Source organism: Nicotiana tomentosiformis, chromosome 1 (genome assembly GCF_000390325.3).
Source record: "Nicotiana tomentosiformis chromosome 1, ASM39032v3, whole genome shotgun sequence".
Lineage (NCBI taxonomy): Eukaryota > Viridiplantae > Streptophyta > Magnoliopsida > Solanales > Solanaceae > Nicotiana > Nicotiana tomentosiformis.
The window spans coordinates 40121709-40143298 of record NC_090812.1 but is presented as its reverse complement, the minus strand read 5'-3'; the positions used below and the strand labels follow the sequence as shown (position 1 = coordinate 40143298).

Here is a 21590-nt window from a genome sequence, read left to right as displayed (position 1 = left end):
CTGTACCCAATGTAATGTAAAGTACCCAGTAACAAAACAAAGGCTAATCTAGTATCTACAGTTTCGAGCTAAAAGTAACGAGTACAACTAGTTGAACTCATAGAACCTACCCTAAATCCGTCTTAAATCCGTCCTTTGTGAACAGAATATTCAATTGAATTTTACCCCCTTTATCCAACCCCTAATCCACAAATCAAACTAAGTGAAACTTTGGGAGATGGCGATGGTCTTCTTAGAACTAGAACTAGAATGGTCACATTGCAATGGTCATCTCGAAAAGTACAAAAAAGGAAAAAGTTAATATAACAGTTAAATGAAAGTGATAAAACAAGTGTAACATGTTTAAAGCAACTCTCCACGTTATCGACCGACCACTCCAAATTGTGACTCAAACGAGTGTCAATGGTCGCCTTAATTCAATGAATAAATATAATAAAGCAAACAAAATCAATTTACATACAACTGCTCCAACAAGTAAAAAAATATAGCACTTGTATACAAAAAGAGTTGACACTGTAAAAAGAGATAATAGTCTAGGCTGCTAAATATATGAATTTCATTGAAATTTGAACTGACTTAGAATGAGCAAAAATCATTTAACCCATCTAAATTGATTCATCACGGTGATCAAATCATCTGGCCAATCCGTATATGTTGCATTATTTGATGGATAGTCAGAAAGAGTGCAACTTCTTGCTTACTCACTTTAATAATACTAAAAAATAATCATAATCGAAATACATAAGCTCTCTACTATCTATTTTGTCGTTCGACTAGGAATGGTTTGAATGTCAACAACAAGCCAATTGCTTCAATCACATTCAGCACAAAGAAAACCACCTGATTACCTGCATTTGAGTAGAACACAACAGAAATAAAGATAGGAGAGAGCAAAGAGCAATGCATGTAGAGGTGATAATTACTCGAGTATAGAACATGTTGAGTTTCCACATCGGTGAGCGATGGGTTACTAGGTCTCCTTATATGGTCTTGAGCAATCCTTATTTTATGAGCTGACTTTCGGCGTTGAGTTAGGCCCAAAATTAATTTTCTTATCATGGTATCAGAGCAAACCCACCCTCAATTCGTGATTTACTCGATCCAAGGCTCACGTTTTATATTGTCCACGCTCGGTTTCCAAATAAATTACTACGGGCAGTATATTATGAAATGTCACTTGCTCAGATTCCTAATAAATTTTAAATAATTGACCCTAGTGTCCATATTTTTGACACTTATTTGTTCCAGATACCATTTCAGAAAGCTTATAGCTTAAAATCAATCAGTGTCGTCACAACATTGCTGATCTGCGATGTGTCGACGCAGCAATAATAATATTTTGCTCCTGGGCAAAGTCCACCACCCATTACACACAAACCAAGGCACAACAAATTCCTAGCTATTGTAGAAACATGATTTGGAAAATGAGCTTGATCATTACCTGGAAGGAACGAAGCATCAAGCCTTTTTTGTGCCCAAGAGAAGCTGCACAACACAAAAAAAGGTGACAACTTTAGCTGTAAGAAAGCAGATACATGTTTCTATTTCTAAAGCAAAGCCAGGTAGTCTGCGAGTTCGCAAGCAAAGATGTGAAACACATTCAATTCCCCAACCCTGCTATCATTAACAGAAAAAGAAGGTAGTCTGTCTAGGACAAGAAGATCGATCATTATATTGCGTTCTCAAGTCCTACATTCAATTTGGAAACAGTGATCCAGTTTCCCTCTCAATTTCTCAAATGTCATAGCTGTTTGTTCGAGGATCAGAATCGAAAGTGTTTACTGATACTAAGACAATGTTGGACCTATGTTGTCTGATTAATGGCTCAACATGTCAGAGAGCCAATGCAGTCTGTTCTACTCCTAAAATGGTTTCTGTTGCTGCTATGAAGTCTGCTTCATTGCAGAATTGTATGTACACAGGCTCAATAAAAACAACCGTGGCTGGTAAAATGCCTCGCAGGGAAATTAGGCTCGTGGTCTAATTGTATAGAAAAAATAGTTCTGTCTATTGATCCACATATCGAGTCTTAACACTTCCCTTCTTTTTCTTTTTCCTTTTCGGTAATCTCATAAGTCTGATAAAATAAACTTGCTGTAAGTTCAAAATAACAAATTAATGTTCACCGTGTTTTCTGTCTAGGGCTGCCAGGCCATCACAGGCACTTATGAATACAACAATAAAAACTCAGTGTAATCCCGCAAGTAGGATCTGGGGAGGGTAGTGTGTACGCAGACCTTCACGGATTTTTACCTTTACAGTCATATGATTAAATTCATGCGCACTGCTGATTTCTTCATGATTTTACAATAATGGACATAAAATCCAGGTGGTTACAATGATTTAGTTGGATGAGGGGCATGCTATTCTTTTAGTACAAGATTTCGAATATTGGCCAGTGGCCATTAGCAATTGAGATGGTCATAAGGTTGCAGCCTTTAAAAGGTTCACCTGAAAATTTGCAGGCTAACCACTAAATTACAGGGTTACATTAGTATGCTTCTCCTAGTTAAAGATTACTAAAACCATATTAGATCAGGAGAATTTGAAACGCTGAAGTAAGAAAATTTTGTCTGCATCCACACATGCTCTAGCATGCATTAACACTTTAAACAGGTTTTCTCTTAAATTAATGTTTACTCTTTACCGAGACTGAAATGGAAAATAAACGATAAGAGTTTTAAAATAAGTTTATTTAATTCTAATGAATTAGAAATTGATAAGTAACTAGGAAACAAGTGAACTCACAGTGCTCCACCCCCTGCTGGCCCAAGAGCTTTAAAAAATGACATTCCAGTCATGGCAAGTCCATTAGCAGCTCCCCTTTGTCGCTGGTCCTGCGGTTGTAAATTATTCAAATCAGACCAAGACCAAGCACAGCATATTGCATGGATAATATAATGCTTCTGCAGATGACAATTACAAGATCTAGCTTTTAAAGGAGGGAGCAAAGATGAACTTACCACTGCGTTGTTTTGTAATATGAACAACCCGGTTATGATAGAGATCTGGAGGCAATTCGAAGACAACGTTAGAATTTGAGACTATAAATTTCATCATTAGGATGTAGAGAATTGTCCAAGTATATAACTTCTGCTTCCCACATGATTGGTATATCATATTCTTGTGACACATTACTAGTTCAAAACTCAAAAAAGATTTCCTTTTTTTATTGGATTCTTTTCTATCATTTTCCTAAAGAAAATTTACTAATATGGAAAGTAGACAAATTTCTTCCTATTTCACCGAGGTGAAGCATATGGGACAGTTCCAATAGTACTTTTTCCCAACAAGACGAGAAACAGAAGTCCTCCAAAAGCATTCTCTTAAGACGTTGACTACCAAGTGGTTAAGTAAATTTCCTATGCTAAATGCACTAAAAGAGTAAGATCTCACATTCATTTCCATATTTCATGCATAATCTTGATTGTGGTGTTGCACTTTGTATGCAAATCAACTATAGAATGAGTGGTAAGATAAATTATAGACACCAGAACAGCACTTACAGACAACGCATTCTTCATCATGGATGCAAAATTAATTACCACAGAGAGGGTGATCCCAGACAGCATAGCGATATAAGGGTAACTCGCCAGTAACGGAATTGATAAAACCTGATCATATTACAAGCCTTTCAGGAAACATGGTCATAGAATTCAAGAGTTTTAACATATTGTACAAATCAAGTGCTTACTCCTGCAACTCGAGCAGTGATGATAGGGCCAAAATACTTGGCAACCAACGGATACAGAAAAAGTTGAAAGACTAGAAGGCCAAACCCTGAAATTGCCACCATTTCAGTATCCAACATCGTAGAGTAATATGAAATGAGATGCACTCTATGTCAAACAAGTCAGCACAGGATTCAGTAAGATAGTTCTTCTATAGACTATCAATCTAAAATCCCTACTTATGCTTGACCTTCTCGAGAATGGTAATATTCTCGCTACAGATATGTGCTCTAGCATGTTTTCAAGAATGAAAACCTGAACAGACAATCCAAATAAAGACCATTCTATATAGATATTGGCATAAGTAACTGATGATTATGAAGACTGACTACATGTTCCGCAATCACAGCCAACATAGAATAAGTTTCAGCTTAAGTTAAAAGACTTTGATATAGACAAATCTTCCAACTGGAGGCATAAGCAGAGAAAGGAACTAACGAGTTACTCTGTACTATCATAGGATTTGATAAATTAATAAAGTAGTCGCCATAAATGTAAAAGTTGGGACACAAATGCTTCTGAATAACACATTATGTACTTTAGACACATTTGATGGATCAGGCGTTACTTTAGTGCAATACATCACACAAGTTTCTTTCTCTTAAATTCTTGGTTTGATATGACAAGCATAAACAAATAATTAGTTGTTACAACATCTGCAGGGGTGGACTTTAAGGCAATAACCATTGACAGCACCAGCCTACAGTGTGCTGATACTAGTAAACCACAGAGAATACTCATGTTCCTCTATCAAGTTTTACATTAAATACATTACTTTATGGGTTCGTAGATCAAATTCTGCACTCCCTTTTTCTTTTTCACCAATTGTGTGCTTCCTTTTACTCTTTCCTTTACTATTTAATTAGTTGGCATTAACATGTCTAACAGTAATTTATTTGAAAGGATTGTATCAAACTATGCTTTCATAGATCAAGATTCCAAATTTTATAAGGTGTTAATTTGATTATCTGATGCATTGCATTACAACAAGGCGCTTCTTCCAAATCTCATTTAGAGATGGAGAAGAGGGGTGAAAAAAATAGGGAAGAGATTAATTCGAAAAAGAAAATGTCAAACAAGATTCATCTATCCATAGAAAGAAAAGAAATTATGAGAAAATTGGCTTGCACCTGAGAACGATAGTACTTCACCAACATCAGCAGTTGAATAACTTAAGCCCCCAAACTTTCTGGGGCTCACAGCCCATAATGAGAAAATCTGCAGAAGCAAATACGTTTGGAGATACAATGAATTGTTATGCAATAGCTCGTGGGCCTGAGAATTGAAATAACTAAGCATTTCCTCGTAGGAACATCTGCAAATTAGATCAATTACTCTTAGCATCATACGTATTAATTATGTTTACACCGGTGGGAATTCCAAAAACCTACGAAAAGGGCAGGGCAGGGCAGCCCGGTGCATTAAGCTCCCGTTACGCGCGGGGTCCGGGGAAGGGCCGAACCACAAGGGTCTATTGTACGCAGCCTTACCCTGCATTTCTGCAAGAGGCTGTTTCCACGGCTCAAACCCGTAACCTCCTGGTCACATGGCAACACCTTTACCAGTTACTCCAAGGCTCCCCTTCCAAAAACCTACTAAATAATTAAATAGAATGCATTTGTGTTTTACATTACAGCTCTTTATAACTAATAATACCCAAAAGTAAAGCAAAAAGTGGAGGTTCTTAGAAGTTTTCAGTCCTCTTGATATGATCAATTTCTGGTTCTTCTCTCTTCATATACCTCAAAAGTTGCTAATAACATACGATTAAGATCAATAAACGAACAATGACCACATAGCACCAGGAATTAGGAATTTGGAAACTTAAACAACTACAGATTGAATTGAGAATTTAGCACTTATGTTTTCAAAGAAACCAAAAAAGCAATAAGCTACAAAAGTTTACAACGAAAGGCAGGGGCTGAAACATCGTACTGGTTTACTATTGGTAAATGGAACAGTATCCACTGCTGTTGCTCATATATCCTCAGAATGAACAATAAATAACATGTATATTCAGCTTCTGATAGCCAATGAGCCTAGGATTTGTATGCAGAAGGTTGAGCTGCAGAATTCTAAAAGAGACACCTATTTCCTTGTCATAGAGGGGACACATTCACTTTCATAGTTACCATGCAGTAGAAAACAATTGAGCAGATATCAAAATAAAATGTAAACCAACGAGGATCTGAGATATTCCTAAGGATGAAAGAAAGCTGTTTCAACAAAGTCATTGCAATTACAACATGCAATCAACTAGATGTCAAACTATAATAGATGCATATCTTTTTCTTTTTGATAATAGAGAGATGTGTTCATAATCATGATGCGGTGATTATATCCTATGTTTATTAGTGGATATGGCATACCTCTGAGTAAGCCATATCGTGAAGAGCGAAGATGCAGTATATTATGATAGATGACATCAACGGCCAGTTCTTGAAAAGGTTTTCTTTTGGGTTTGATTCACTTTCTTCTTTTGCATCTGATGCAGCTTCCAGAGTCTTGTAAGAATCTTGAGGCGGCATTTCTGAATCATGAATGTGTAGTGTTTCCTGAAAACCATGAGCTGTAGGGATGAAAATTTTACAATTTTCCAGATCAACTAAAACTGGAAAATCAGAGAGGACACCTGACAAACTGATAAAGCAATATGAAAAAGAGAAGAGAGACAGACAGGCGGACTAATGTGGTCCGTGAAACCAGGTAGATGAAGAATTGAATCCATAATAGTTAAAGAGTTGGTTCATCCCTGAAACACCAGAAATGCACCCTCTTACAGCAATTCCTTATCCTACTCAATACGGTACCAAATATGTAAAGGCAACAAAACTTTTCACTCAATCCTCCACTTACCTAAATTGAGGCTTAGTTTTCTTCTCCTTCAATATGTTATAGGCTCCCAACTCTAACAAGGAAAAAGAAAAGGACAAACTTCAATCTTTCTAGGATTCAGTTTGAAGTGCAACTAGAACTGCCCCTACCCCATCCTGCATCACCAAATGCACCAAAGCTGAAAAACAACTTGGAGGGATTAAAGGAAAAAGATGGCTAGACAAATCTCACTCTCAGCAAAATTGCAACAATAAAGTAACATGGATATCTGAAATGCTACGTAATCATTATCCTTCAAAATTTAATGCAAAGTCCAATCTTGCTCAGGAGGTGAAATACTAATTCTTTAACTGTAAACTGGAAGGGAACAAGATTAGACAACAGTGTGTGCCTTGACAAGACCCAGAAGTAATTAACAGAATCATATAGATTTACCGGCAGCCAAAATGAACCAATAGCCACGACCAAGGAAAACAGTGATATGCATAGGCAAGGCAAGAAGTAGGGAAATCTGCAGAAAAAATATCAAATGTTGGAGCCAAGGAGCACTTCAAGCAACAAAAGAAGATACAGATTCATGAAAAGCAAGAGGGCAAAATACCTTCCAAATATAGAATCCTTTGAGAATATGGCTGGATATTTCTCTGCAGGCTAGGAAAATACAAACATTTAGAGAACAGGCATGTATGTTGTCTAAAGCTAAAGGAAATTCTCTTGCTAAAATTTGCAGAGAATAGTTAAAAATAGAAACACAAAGAATTCTAAGCTAAGAAAGTTTCTACTATATACGAAAAGAATACCACTTCAAATTGTGTTTTTTGGCAATGCTAGATTTAGCAAATGCATCTTAAAATTTATCTTAAAATGACTAACTCTCTTCCCCTAGCAGAAGGAAGGAATACAAAAGAAAATAGCTAAGTAAGTAATGAAATACCTGGGCAAGGAAGCCTCCTAAAGCTGGACCAATAATCAATCCGATGCCCCATGCAGTACTAATCTGAAAGATTCAAACATATAAGAAAAAATAAAATAAAATTCTATAAAAGCCACGGTCTAAGTGGTCATTTGGAAATGCATTCTTGCCGCTTTTGTTTTTCGCTCTTACATTATGTACAATCCTGTCATATGTCAGAAATCATTTGGATCACTGAGAAGTGAGAAGTAAGGACATCTTACCGTTGACATTCCTAGTGCTTGATATTCTTCACGAAAAATTTCGGCAGCATATGCCTAAGCATGGAAGGTAGGTATCTTAAGTTCTTAACATAATAGCTGAGGATGCAGTACTGAATCATATAATGGTATTAAACTGATAGATACCTTTATTGGTCCAAGCAAACCATTTAAACTGCCAAGAAGAAATCTTGTTATGACTGCCATCCAGAAGTTGATGCTAAGACCAAAGAGAGTATTGAAAACAACCCTGAAGCCAAACCAAAGCAAAAAGTATAAACTTGTAGACTTTGAAATGAATGAAACCTAAAAGAAAACATTTCTATAAAGATTAGACATACACTGTAAAAGTGCCGACAATTATGACTGGTTTTCGGCCGTATCGATCAGCTACTATTCCCCAAAAAACAGATGTTAAAGCTCTTCCAAGCATATATGCAGAACCTTCAGTATTTCAGGAAATTTATAAGCATCTTCTGACAGAGACTCTATTTGATTATTAATCAAGATACAAATCAGGGCATGAAATAAGCTTACCTACATAACCTGCATAGGAACCAATATCTTCCTCTCTCTTTGCAATGTGAAAGTCCCTTATCTGTAACATGAGCCAAATATAGTAAGTTAATGGATTGCCAATATAGCATGGACTTTATCTTCACAAGAAGGGTGTCATGCTCTGTGTGACAAATTGCATACATGCTAAATGTGATACTATCAAATAAACTAAGACTTCAAGCTTGCTATCAGATTTTTACTGCTGACGGGAAAAAACAGTAGTTAAAAAATATAACTATACGAACAAAAGTTATATGCAATCAAAAAAAGAACAAAGGAAACCAATAGCAAGTAGCAGAATCTACAAGGCTCAAGGGCAGAAATTCTAAATTTAGGTTGATCTGTGATTCTGTTACACATTTTAACAATCATATTTTTCCTAACTCAAACTATTAACATTCAAAGCCACAAAAGCTCTGGCAAGACGTATTGCAGAAATGTAAAAGGCTTTGTGTGAAATGGAAATTCACGGGTCAAACATCTAATTTCATTTATAAAAGTCAAATCAAATCAACTAGCTAGGAAGAAGGACCAGGGCTTTAGAATGGAATCTATTCAACAACATTAATTGATTGTACTTGAAGGTAAAACTTATCAGTAAACTCCACGGAGTTGTGAATAGACCATATTGTTAGGACTGACGGCTGAGATATAACATGAATGATTTTCTTGAAAAATGACTGACCAAACCAAAAATAAAAAAACTGGGGCAGAGGTTGCAATTTAACTTCCTAGTAAATAAATTGGTTAACAACTTTAGTATACTAGGTTTTATCGACTAAGCAATTTTAAATTTGAAGTCTTTTCATCAGGATACAAAGTTCATTGCCAAACGCTGGGCAAATATCTACAATGGCAATCTCACACAAACACCTTGTTAAGGTCAGTCACTAATATTAGCAATTATCTTAACATTTATTATACGGATTGAGTAGACTTGCTCCAGTTCTGCAAATCAAATAAAAAAATATCTAAATTTCACTTAAAGCATGTGTATTTCATAAAACTTGAACTCAACGACAGACCAAAAAAGTTGATTGATCTTACCATGAAATAAAGAAATGGAAAGAGAGATGATATTGGAAGTGCTGAAGATCAATTGAATCCCATGAAAACAGAAAAAGAAAATCATTAGTCTGAATGTCAATGATAAAAAATGATCATGCTGATTGTTTCCAGATGCTGTTTTAGCAATGTGTGTATCAAAATAAAGAATCTGTTTAGAATCAGCCAAAATATGATATTGTTTCTTGTAGTGACCAAGAAAGCTTCAGCCATTTACTGTTTGGTGATTGTCCATGATTATAGTACTGTAGGACATGGACAGCATTCTCGATTTCTGAAAGTTCGCCTCATCTACCATTGAAGAAACTAAACGTGCATAAATTTGTCCGTTTGAAACAAGGTTTTGAAATATCAAGAAAGCACTTTCTAAACATCTCCAGTCACCAATTACGAGGAAACAAAAAGACAATGAACCTTTTAAATTTTCCTTCCATTTTTAACAGGCAGATTAGCCCGGCAAGCCATTGTACTTGTTTCGGTTTGACACTTCGGTACTTCTACTTCATTTGTTTTAATCGGGACACTCTTACCGTTGACCAAGACATGTGACAACAAAATGGTTAGCAGGACAAAGTGGGTGTAATCCACACGGATAATGATCGTTTGAACAAGAAATAATTAAATAAGAAGAAAGAAAATTATTAAAATAAGAATAAAAAATAAAATAAAAAGATAAAGATAAAATAAGTAAGAAAAGATAAAAGCAAAAGAGATAGTCTCTTTCTGTTGTTCTCCGCACCCAAATCTAGGGCTGTTTATCGGGCGGATTGGGCGGTTAATTACTCTTAACGGTTTGGCTTAACGGTTATCGACTTTTAAATGTATTAATCCGCTAGCCACCCGATAAGATATCGGGCGGATTGGTATCGGTTTAGCTCTTATCGGGCGGTTTATCAGCCTCATTCAATCTATATTGCGTGCATTAATTGTTTGTTGACCGCCTAGCATACAAATTCAGAATAGGAAATTACACATTGAGTCCAGACATACATGTCTGTTAACGCCTACATAAGAATGATGTAGTGTGTCATGTGGTGTAGAGTGAAAAAAGCAGAACACATTGTAGTCTACATTGCATACCAAAGCAGACTACGATATGATGTAATTAAGGAAAAAGTAGTTCTAATGGATATGCCACTATAACTCTTGCTAGCTATAACATGGATCATACAAGGATATCAAATTTCATTGAGATAACTATGTGATTGCCTGGGTTTAGATGCAAAAGAACAATTTGAGTAGTTTAGCTCATTAAATATAATGGTATCTAAGCTTTTATTAATTTATTCATAGCACAAACGAAGCAAAATTACAATAAATGTGCGGTCCTTCCCTTTGTTTCTTGTTCATTTCTCTTAGAAAGGTAACAATATATTAATAATTTAACACAAAGGTTGTGTTGGAGCCATACTTACAATTTAAAAAAGCAAAAATATGAGCTTGCTCTTTATACTAGGGCACTAAGATGGAGTGCTGGAAGCCTGGACGTCGACGGGATAGAGTACTGCGGGTGGCTGCTGGAGTGCTGGTTGAATTTCTACTGAAGCTAGTTGAATTATGGTCGAATAAAGAGAACCATAATTCTGCAGGTGGCTGCTGGTTGAAGTTTAGGCGTTAGGATTCTGATTATTTAGGAATTAGGCGTTAGAACTTAGAGATAGAGTATTGGAAGAAGTAGAAGGGTTTTTGATATTTAATATATATATTCTTAACGGGTTAACGGATTATCCGTTAAGAAAATTGAATAATCCGCCCCCAAACCGATAAGCCGTTAATAAAAAAAATTCAATCTGTTTCCCGTCCGTTAAACCATTAACCCGATACCAATAAGCCATTAAGCTTCGGTTTCGGTTCGGTTTTCGGTTTCGGTTCGATTTTGAACACCCCTACCCAAATCCCATTTAGTAATTTCTTTTTCCTATTAGCTCCCCACCCCACCCCCAAACCCAAATCCACCCACCTCCACACCCCACAATTTCCCTCGCACGCTTCTTCTTCTTCCCCGCTACCCCAATCACCCACAAACACCCCCGCCCCCTCCCTTTTTCATTTTTTCCTGTACGTTTCTTCTTCTTCTTCTCCACTGCCCCCCTCCCCCACAGACACCCCGAACCCTCCTTTTTCGTTTCCCCCCTCTACGCTTCTTCTTCTTCCTCACTGCCCCTCCCTCCTTTAAAAAAAAAAAGAAGAAAAACCCCTGAAGATCCCTTAAATGTGACAATTTCTGCTATCAATACTTATTTTCTTATGTTTTCATTTAATTTTGACCTTTTCTGGTCGTGAAACCCCCAATATCCGACTCTGACAATACCTTGATAGTCGTTGTTAAGAACAATGCGACATTGATTTACCTAATTAAAAATACCTTTATAATTATTAATCGACGGAATGGTGAGACACAAAAGTGAAACGGGATATGAGATGGACAAGGAAAAAGAAATATGTGCACTGCTAAGCACAAGGCGATAATCTGAGAGGAGGGAGATGAGATGGAACATTAATTCTTTTTTTTTTTTCTTTAAGAAAATAGTATATAATATGTATTTTTAGTAGATACAATATAAAAATGACTTGGAATATGATGTGTCATGCCACGTCAAGCAAGTGAGATACACACATGGTGGGAGGGGTTTAAAATATAGGTTTTGATCAAGTTAAAATGTCTGGATAAAAATAAGTGAAACAAGATGATCGGGATATCAAGCCGGAACAAGTACAAGGGACTGCTAGGCTATTCTGCCTTTTTAATACAACTCCCTCTTTTTATTGGGGATCAAGATCAAGAAGCACCGAATTGACGACTTATTATGGGAAATTAGGTGAAGTAAGAGCATATACTACTGCTATTGAAGACGTTTTAAAAGAAGGGTAATTTAAGGGAATTTTTGAACCATAGATGAAGGAATTTTTCTTAATAAGTCATTAATATAAATATCTTCATTTTTACATAATTTTGATAAGCATGGTGTTAGTCTCAGCAAGAATCTCGTTCGTCTTAAATTGGTTTTCACCTATTCTTTTTCTTAAATTTGACGTTCTTATTTATTATTTACTCTGACTTTTAACACAATATTCATGGCAGTAAATAAATAAGGAAAAATAAAATATAAGTCTGAGTTCTTAATTTCCGTATGTAGCTTCAAAATAACCGGAAAAAAAAAAAGAAAATGTTTTAAAAGACTTTTCTGAAATTTTTCCTTTTTTTCAAAAAAAAAAAAATCAAAACAATGTTTGGTTATGAAAATTTTACGTTTTTTCCAAATCCAACTTGAAAATGCATTTTCGAATTTGAAAAACTTTTGAGAATCAATTTTTCAATTGAAAAATTGGAAAGTTGGTATTTTTAAGTTTTATAAATTTACCCTATATTTTTTAAATTTTTCAATCAATTATTAAACATAGGTAACACTTACAACTACCTGTCATCTGATTGAGATGCTTTAGACTATATTTTGATATCCACTGTTGAGATCTATAATTTATACTTTTAACTTCTATTAGAGATTGTTCGTACCATTAAATAATCAACATGTTTCATTGTTTGTTTCAAGTAGTATAATCAAGTCGGGGTGATTTGGTATTTTATAACAAATTTTAGGGTATAAATTATGTTTCATGGTTTTGAAAAGAGTACATCCAAATATGTTGCAAAAATTATAACTAAACACAACTTTATCTTCAAATCAAATTTTAGTGAAAATTTTAAATTTAAAAAAAAATCTTGAAATTTATGTCCAAACCCTACTTAAATAAGGCAAAGCTTCGGTTTCCAACAATGTCTGGTCTTATGTTGGTATCAAACCAAAAAAGTGAACCAATCCATACACACACGAGCACGTTTTATTAATGAATTTAATGTACAAAAATATTTGTTTTTATAGAGATTTTTGGGAATAGAGTTATAGGAGCATATTTTTCTCATAAAAAGGTTGTCAGAACATATTCATGATACTTGTTTGGATTTTATATTCTTCTATATAGAATTCTTTTGGAGGCATTTGTTTATTGTTTTATTAAGGCAATATACATACTTTACCCCATGATATTGTACTCAAATTTCTCTTACACACTTATTAAATACGGGAATAATATTACACATCAAACTTTTAAAAGTGTTTCAATTACACATCTCTTTTGCCATTTGTCACTTTTTACCCTTTTTTAACTATTTTCTTTTTAAATTAAAAAAAAATATAACCCACGTTTTCTTCCCAACCCCAAACCCCAGCGTTTCCTCTCCCCCCTTCCCGTTTCGTCTTCTTCCCCAACCCCATCCTAGTTTTGTCTATCCCTCTCATGTTTCGCCTCTCCAACCCTTGTGATTAAGAAGAAAAAGAAAAGAGGCTATTGGATATCTTAAAAATTATCATTATTGACCTTTTGAAAAAATTTGAAAATTTAATCGGGCCTTGTTGATTTTGGTGTTCCATGACCTAGAAAATTAGTTTGAATTTGTGGTTATTGTTGAGTAAAAATTTACTAAAAATATGCTGAAATTTTGGTGATTAATTTTGATAAAATTCAAAAAACACCGTTAACAAGTTTGAAGCTCTGGTTTTGAGCTTTAATTTGAAATTTGTATAAGGATTTGTGATGAATGTTATTAAAACTTATTAAAAATCGGCAAACAATTGAATCTATAGTTAGGGAAAAGGTGCTTGTGGTGGAAGGGTTGGTGGTAGTATGGTAGTAATGGAAAAGGTGATGGGGTTGGGAAAATGAGGAGGGGGCGGGGATTTTTCTTTGCGGGGATTTTTCTTTGCGGAGATTTTTCACCTTTAAAAGTTTTGGTGTGTAATATTATTCTCATATTCAATAGGTATGTAAGAGGAATTTTCGGACAAGATCGATGGGTAAAGTATTTATTTTGTCTGTTATTAAAAGAAAGGTTAGTTATGTTTGAAACCATGGATGAAAGTAAGGTCGTTATTAGATCTGTTCCTCAATTTATCATATCTCACGGTACAGTGAAACTTTTAACATATATGGTTGTATATTAATGGATTATATGTTCATTCATTTGTTGAACTCTCACTATATATATATATATATATATATATATATATATATATATATATATATATATATATATATTGACATGTTGAATATTTCATATGTAACTCTAATAAATTAAATGAATTGAATTTGCTTTTAATGTGAAACGAGGGATAAAAATAAAAAAAAAATATTTGGTGAAATTCATTTTATATATATCCAACAAACCAACATAACCGATTTAGTTTTATATATAAAAATAAAATCTAGCAAACTAAGAACCCTTATCCACCATATAAGCCTCATCTAGAGTGTGTTAGGTACGACAAATTATTTTCATGGAAAATGAAACTCCCAAAAATTTCATGCAAAATATTTTTTGATATTTGGTTGGTGAGTGAAAATATATTAGCAAATCATAGATTGTTTTGATAAAAAAATTAGCAATAAAAATTAATAATAATATTTTAAGTATTTTTGAAGTTAAAAGTAAGATAACTTCAAGGAAAATGGCTTATGCCCTTAAATGAAGAAAGTGATTTTTCCTTTTTTTGATGAAAAAATATTTTTTGATAACTAAACACTAGAAAATGACTTCCTTAAGTAAAAAAAATTGTCTGAAAAATAATTTCAGACAAGCCAAATACACCTTAAGACAAAGAAAACGGAAAAATGACACAAAGTACACATGCTAAACAATCAAACACAGAAGTAGACACTCGCTCTAGTGATCTCTGAAAAATATTTTAATTTGATTTTCGGAAAAGTCTGTTTTGAACTTAAGCAGATGACTTCGAAAGTGATCTTTCTAGAAAAGGCCCTTTATATTTAGCCATCTTCTTCTTTTTTTCGGGTTTATGTATCAAAGAATGAGAAAATAAATAAATCTTCGAAATCCAAGAGGACTTGCAAAGTGATGCTAACCAGATTAGAAGTTTTCATTTATAAGAAGATATGCTAATCATCATAAGATTACTGTAATAATGATGTTATATTAATAGTAAGATAATGAGAAGATTAAAGTTAGATTACGAAAGATAATGACGGAAAAATATTCTAGAAGCTTTTAAAATCATAAATGATTAAACTTGTATGAAGTGTTCTGAGTAATAGTACCCTTCAAACTCGCAAACTTTTGCTCACATACTTAGAACCAAATTCCCAGTAAAAGAAATGAAAAAAAAAACGCACACACAAGAGCGCATAGTACTAAACAAACAAAGAAAATTAAATGAAATTAGTGTGGTTAAGATTAATTACCGCAAAACATGGTATTACTAAGAGGCAAAACATATTACTAGGTGATGATTATTACTTATACGAAGATAAGTATCACCCAATAAAATAGTCTAGATGCGCCCAAATCTCTATCCTGGGGCAGAGAGGCTGTTTCCGATAGACCCTCGGCTTCCTCCCTCCGAGAACTACTCACCTTGCTCTTGAGGTGACTCGAACTCACAACCTCTTGATTGAAAGTGGAGGGTGTTCACCACGAGAGCAGCCCACTCTTGTCAATAAAAGTAAAGGAAGATTATCAATAAAAAGTGATATGTAATTACCTGTGCCAAGAACCACAGCCCATACAGTGAAGAGCTCTTTAATGGGCAAACCACGTTGGCCTGCCTTGTGCAGATCCACCTTACAACCTGGGCAATTCTCGTAGTATCTTTTATTCAGCAGCGTCTCCTTAATTCCTCCCTCTTCGTCCTCCATTTTTGATTGGGGAGAGAGCTATAGGAGGAAGAAATTAGAATAGGAGAAAACGAACAAAAGCGTTATTCTCTTAATTCGTGTATCTCTCACATGCACCACATCTTTCTTTTGGCTCACTTCTAATTTTCTCATCATTTAAATCGTGGATTTACTCCGTCTCTGTCTCTTTTGTCCTCTTTTTGTCCTCTTTTACTCATTCAATTGCGCAACTAACCCCTCTTAGATTAAAGACGCAATCTCAATAGGTACACATTTCTCATTATGCTTCTCTTCCAAACCCAGCATGTGGGAATGCGGGGCTGTTATATTTGTGGTTATTTTTATTTTTTGAGATTTAAATTGTGAAATTTTGATTAATATTTTTAAATATATTATTTTTATCATATTGACATAAGAAACAGTATAATATATACTAGTATTTTGCGTATAGTTTTTGGATACAAAATTTTAATTTTAAAATATTTTGTTGTTTAATTAAGTTTGGATTTAATTATTTGTTAAATAGACTGTCGAGAAGGTATATAAATTGGGGCGGAGAGAATACTTTATTTCTTGGATTATACATTTTTTAATATTATCAATATAATCTAAACTATTATACATGTTACTTAATTATTTATTTTGGAATACCAGCAACATTTTTCTTAGAGATGTCTAATAGCATCGTTTGTTTCGATATTTTCTGATTTTTATAGCGAATGGTTGTTATATACCTATAATAACATTTGACGTTTAAATATTTTTTTGCTGTAATAGACAAAAATTATTTTAAAACTTAATTATTATTATTTTTTTGTGTTATATATAAAAAATAAGAAAATTATTCAAATTTAGAATCTCAAAAGATATGCTTATTTCATTAATTAAATATTAAAAAGAGTTAATACAATATTAAAAGATTCATGAGTAAATATACAAAGATTCAAACTCTTAGGCACATATTTTATAGCTACTAATAGAGTTAAATTATTTTAAGATTGGTGAAAGAAATTTATAACTTTAGCTTGTTTCATGAATTTTAATATCTTACTAGCAATATAACGCTTGAATTAACGAACAATTGTGTCCAAACTTTCATCAAAAGGGTATCGCTCCCTTGAAGGCAATCTGAAAGCTTAACGATTGATCTTCAAATCTTAAGCATTATGCAAGATGAAAACTTTTTGGCTAATGGATAAAATTGTGTGAAGATATTCAAATATTAGACATCATGTACGATGAAAACTTTTGTGCAGTGGAATAAAAATATACAAGCATGTCTTTTAATAAAAATACTTGAAATCTTTAATTATAAAAGTATGAACGAACATAATATTTTTTAATATAAATGATGTATTAAACTTTTAAAATATCTAGTCAAAATATTTACACTTATTTTTTGTAAACTTACATATTCTACGTGTTGTTATAGAGTGTTAATTTTACAAAGAATGTATTATTATAAAGATGAATGTTGCTGTTATAGGTAAAAAGTTGTTATTGCTAGGTAGCTGAAATATTACATAACAAATCAATTTTGAGAAAAATTAAAGTTTTATAATGAATTATTGTTATATAAGGATATTATTATAGAGAAGTGCCATCTCTTAAGTTAAGTCTTTCACTAAACCAAAAATTCACTTATATATATCGAACAAATATTTTCTGATGTAGCAAAAACTTATATATAATTATTTATTCTTTAGTTGAACTTGTTATCTTGAAATACAAAAAAATTCTGCGAAATAAGAAACAACACTCCATAACTTACAAGTATATATTTTTAATGCAAGTTGAAATATTTCTGTTTGTTGTCAGCAATACGCGAGAAACATTTAAACTTAAAAAACTGTTAGTTGTAAGGCGAAGACAGAAAATGTACTGAAACGACAAAACCTTGCGTCATTCATAACGTAGATTAGTAAAGGGCTCGAGGATTGTGAGACTGATATTATTTATATATAAAACAAAAACCTTTATTCTGTAATCATGTGAACGAATGTTTGAACCATGACAAAATGGACAACAAATGGCTGGATCAAAGAATCCAAATCTAATGTCATTTTGTGTTTGGATCCTACTTTGATTTGGCTAGGGAGGAATAAAGTGTTAACCTAATTTTATGGTTTTATATTGGAAATTTAATCTCGTATACATCCTATTTATTATAAATTAAAATTATTTTAAAATATTTTTTTTCATAACTACCTTTTATATTTTATAACAAAATAAGTATTTATAATATATACTTGGCCAAAATACATAATTTACCCATCGACCTTGCAGCGAAATCCCTTGTACACACCTCTCATTTACGGAAAACCTTTTAGACACTCAACCTTTCAGAAGTGTGTCTAAGATACACCACTTTTGTGCTTGACCAATTTTTCAAATAACGTGAAAGTCACGCCCTAATAAGGTCGTGACACGTGTCATTGACCTTAAAAAGGAAAAAAATCATTTTAGAAATTACAATTAAAATCCACCTTCTTCATCTTTCCATTTTTCATCTTAAGCACCATTGTTGCTGCCACCATAGTTGTTTGTGAGAAAGTTTCCAACAACACCAAAATTCAACCACACTAACTAAACAACTAGCCGAAAATAATCGAGCAACAAATTGAGTTCAACAACCCAATAATCAACAAGACCCAATTGAATTTACAAGCTTTTTTTGATATCCCAACAAAGGTGGATTCTAGATTTTTTTACCAAACCTTCAATATTATTGTTAAAACTTTTAAATCTATCACAAATAAATAATTTTCACAATATTTAGACAATAAACTAACAAAAATCGCTCATTTTTAGATCCAAAATTGTATGTTCTTTCAAAAATTCTATTTGGGGAAGAAGATGGGGGGAAGGTGGTATGAGGAAGAAGACCGGGGGGGAGGGGTTCCTGTGGGGAAGGGAGACAAAAAATGGGTTTTTCTTACGGGCTTCACGCGCTTTTTTGTGTGTGAAAACACACAAGTGATATCTGATCAAAAGTAGTATCTTAGACACACTTTTGAAAGGTTGAGTGTCTAAAAGGTTTCCCGTGAAGGAGAGGTGTGTAAAAGGGATTACGCTACAAGGTTGATGGGCAAACTATGTATTCTGCCTATATACTTCCATTGAGGCATGAAATACGCTATTTATGTTTTTCATCTCTCTTAGACAGCAGGACATACCTATTTTTAAGGTGATTGTCGTTACTATATTCATGAATACATGGCGCAAATACATGTGAATACATGCGCGTACAGTTGGACTGCCCTGATTTTAGGCGCTTTTTACTGCTGTATTCATGAATACAGCAGCGTGAATACATGCGCGTACAGCTAGATTGCCCTGATTTTAGGCACTTTTTACTGCTGTATTCATGAATACAGCAGCGCAAATACATGTGAATACATGCGCATACAGCTGGACTGCCCTGATTTTAGTCGTTTTTTGCTACTGTATTCATGAATACATGGCGTGAATACATGTGAATACATGCGCGTACAGCTGGACTGCCCTGATTTTTAGGCATTTTTTGTTGATGTATTTTTGCTGCTGTATTCATGAATACAACAACGTAAATACAGCGAATACACTACCGTAACAACTGAATAGTAACTATAGGAAGTAATTACGTATATGGTAGCTATAGGAAGTTAATAGCCACTAAACAATAGTGGTTTCTGAAAATTCCTCTTTTATATTAGTAGGAAATTTGGCAGTTAACCCATGAGTTAGATCGGTTTAGACATAGACTAATGCTAAACCCGATTGAGAAAGAAGATATATATGAGATCCAATTTTAAGCACCCCGCAAGTATGGGTGTACATAGGTCGCGTTGGTTCGAATTTTTCTATTACCAAACCAAATCAATTATGTAGGATTTTTATATTTATAAACTAAATCAAACCAACAAAAATAATATTTTTCAATCTCAGATTTTTCAGATTTTGTTCCCGGTAGAATCTTCATAGTGCAAAACATATAAACACTTGTACTCCAAATATTTTTTTGATCTTAGTAGGATACAATTGACAAGAAAATAATACAAAATAATATGAGATGGGTCATGATATTGTACTAAATAATCAATGATAAATATAATAAAATCGCATAAAAATCGATATAGCTAATTAATAAGCCATAATAAATATAATCTAAAAGGACTAAGTACAATGCAACTATATAAGGTGTTACCCAAAAAATATAAGGTGTTACCCAAAAAAATAACGTAAAATAATATGAGGTGTATCGTAATATCGTACTAAAATATAATGAAATCGCATAAAGCCCTAATGAAAATAAACATCATTTAAAAGTATTAAATTATGCCAAGATAAGTACAGCTAAGAAATACTAAGTATAAACAATAAAAAATTAAGTAATATATTTTCACTATTTAAACCAATGCAAACTAAAAAAAAAAAAGTAAATACCCAATACTATTATCATTCTTAGTATTGCTTTGAGTTTCTTTTGTTAGCATTAGTATTGATTTGGTTTTGGTTTAGGCTTGATTTGAGTTACTAACATTTATAGGCTATATAACATATTGAACCACTCAAAAATTCTAAGTCCAAGCTCGAAATAATACGTTAAAAGAGAGAACTATGAAAAAGTTTAAGAAATATTTATAAATTATATTATAATAAATATTTTTAGGTATAAAATATTTTTGAAACTTGTATATTTGCAATGTCGCGTTGGTTTGGTTATAGTTTAACTTTTTTCACCTAAAATCAAACCATACCAATTATGATCGAATTTTTTTGTTTTAACACCAAACCAAATCAAACCAAACTATAATTAGAGTTTCTTTTCCGATTTGACTCAAATTATCGGTTTGGTATCGTTTGTCAGTTTCTTTTGTACACCCCACAAGAATGGTGTTACTTCCTTTTCTTTTCTTTTTTTTTGCTTTCTCCTAAGTAGGGAATAAATGATGTTAATATGATAGTTTGAAAGTGTGGTTGTGTAACAAGAACATACATTATTGAGTATTTAATTTGAAGTTAAAAAAGTAAATTACTAATTGTTAATCGATTTTTACTCCAATTTTATAATTTATCATAAATCCTATATGTCAAGAGTTCTTAAACAATATTGGTACGTGAAACAAATTAAAAAACAAGTCGATCACTCTAATATTAGAAACTTAAAAGCACTGGGGAGGTTTGTTTTATGGCCGCAAGAAGCAGTGGTACAAGAAGAGTATGATACTTTAATATTGTTTCTTGCCTTTCTTTCATTCTTGATTTCTTAAAGCTAATGGAATACCTGAATCGATCATTGAAGACACTACTTCAATTACCATCCAAGGTGTTCCAGAATGAATATCTCCCATATATATATTTTTATGACGACCTGATCATGTGTTCCAGAGCAGATAAGATATCTATAAACTTGCTTATAAGCAGATTTCATCATTTCTCATAGGTGTGAAGGCTTAAAGAAATATGAAGAAGAGTGCATTGTATATTGCTGGAGTTCCTAGGGAGTTTAAAGAATTGATCCTAACAGAAATCCAATTCACACTAGGAGAGCTGTCATTC

At 33.4% G+C, this 21590-nt stretch overlaps 1 protein-coding gene across 1 annotated transcript; it reads right to left on the bottom strand.

Annotated features, from left to right (window-relative positions):
* Positions 1-534: 534 nt before the first annotated feature.
* Positions 535-16305, bottom strand: LOC104102716 (protein ZINC INDUCED FACILITATOR-LIKE 1-like). Its single transcript, XM_009610512.4, has 17 exons — positions 15917-16305; positions 9345-9385; positions 8277-8337; positions 8081-8183; positions 7887-7989; positions 7743-7796; positions 7501-7563; positions 7168-7217; positions 7002-7077; positions 6101-6286; positions 4862-4949; positions 3695-3780; positions 3507-3614; positions 2964-3008; positions 2749-2837; positions 1442-1485; positions 535-848 (listed from the first exon to the last, which is right to left on the bottom strand). The coding sequence occupies exons 1-17, from the start codon at positions 16068-16070 to the stop codon at positions 754-756; spliced, it is 1446 nt and encodes a 481-aa protein (XP_009608807.1). The 5' UTR covers positions 16071-16305; the 3' UTR covers positions 535-753.
* Positions 16306-21590: the final 5285 nt, after the last annotated feature.

Bases quoted from the DNA above. Each gene is read 5' to 3' on its own strand.
- LOC104102716 (XM_009610512.4), bottom strand. From the start codon at position 16,070: ATGGAGGACGAAGAGGGAGGAATTAAGGAGACGCTGCTGAATAAAAGA. The intron at 7,797-7,886 runs GTATCTATCAGT...TTCCATGCTTAG, and splicing joins GTTTGCTTGGACCAATAAAG to GCATATGCTGCCGAAATTTT. The intron at 7,564-7,742 runs GTAAGATGTCCT...TGAATCTTTCAG, and splicing joins AAGCACTAGGAATGTCAACG to ATTAGTACTGCATGGGGCAT.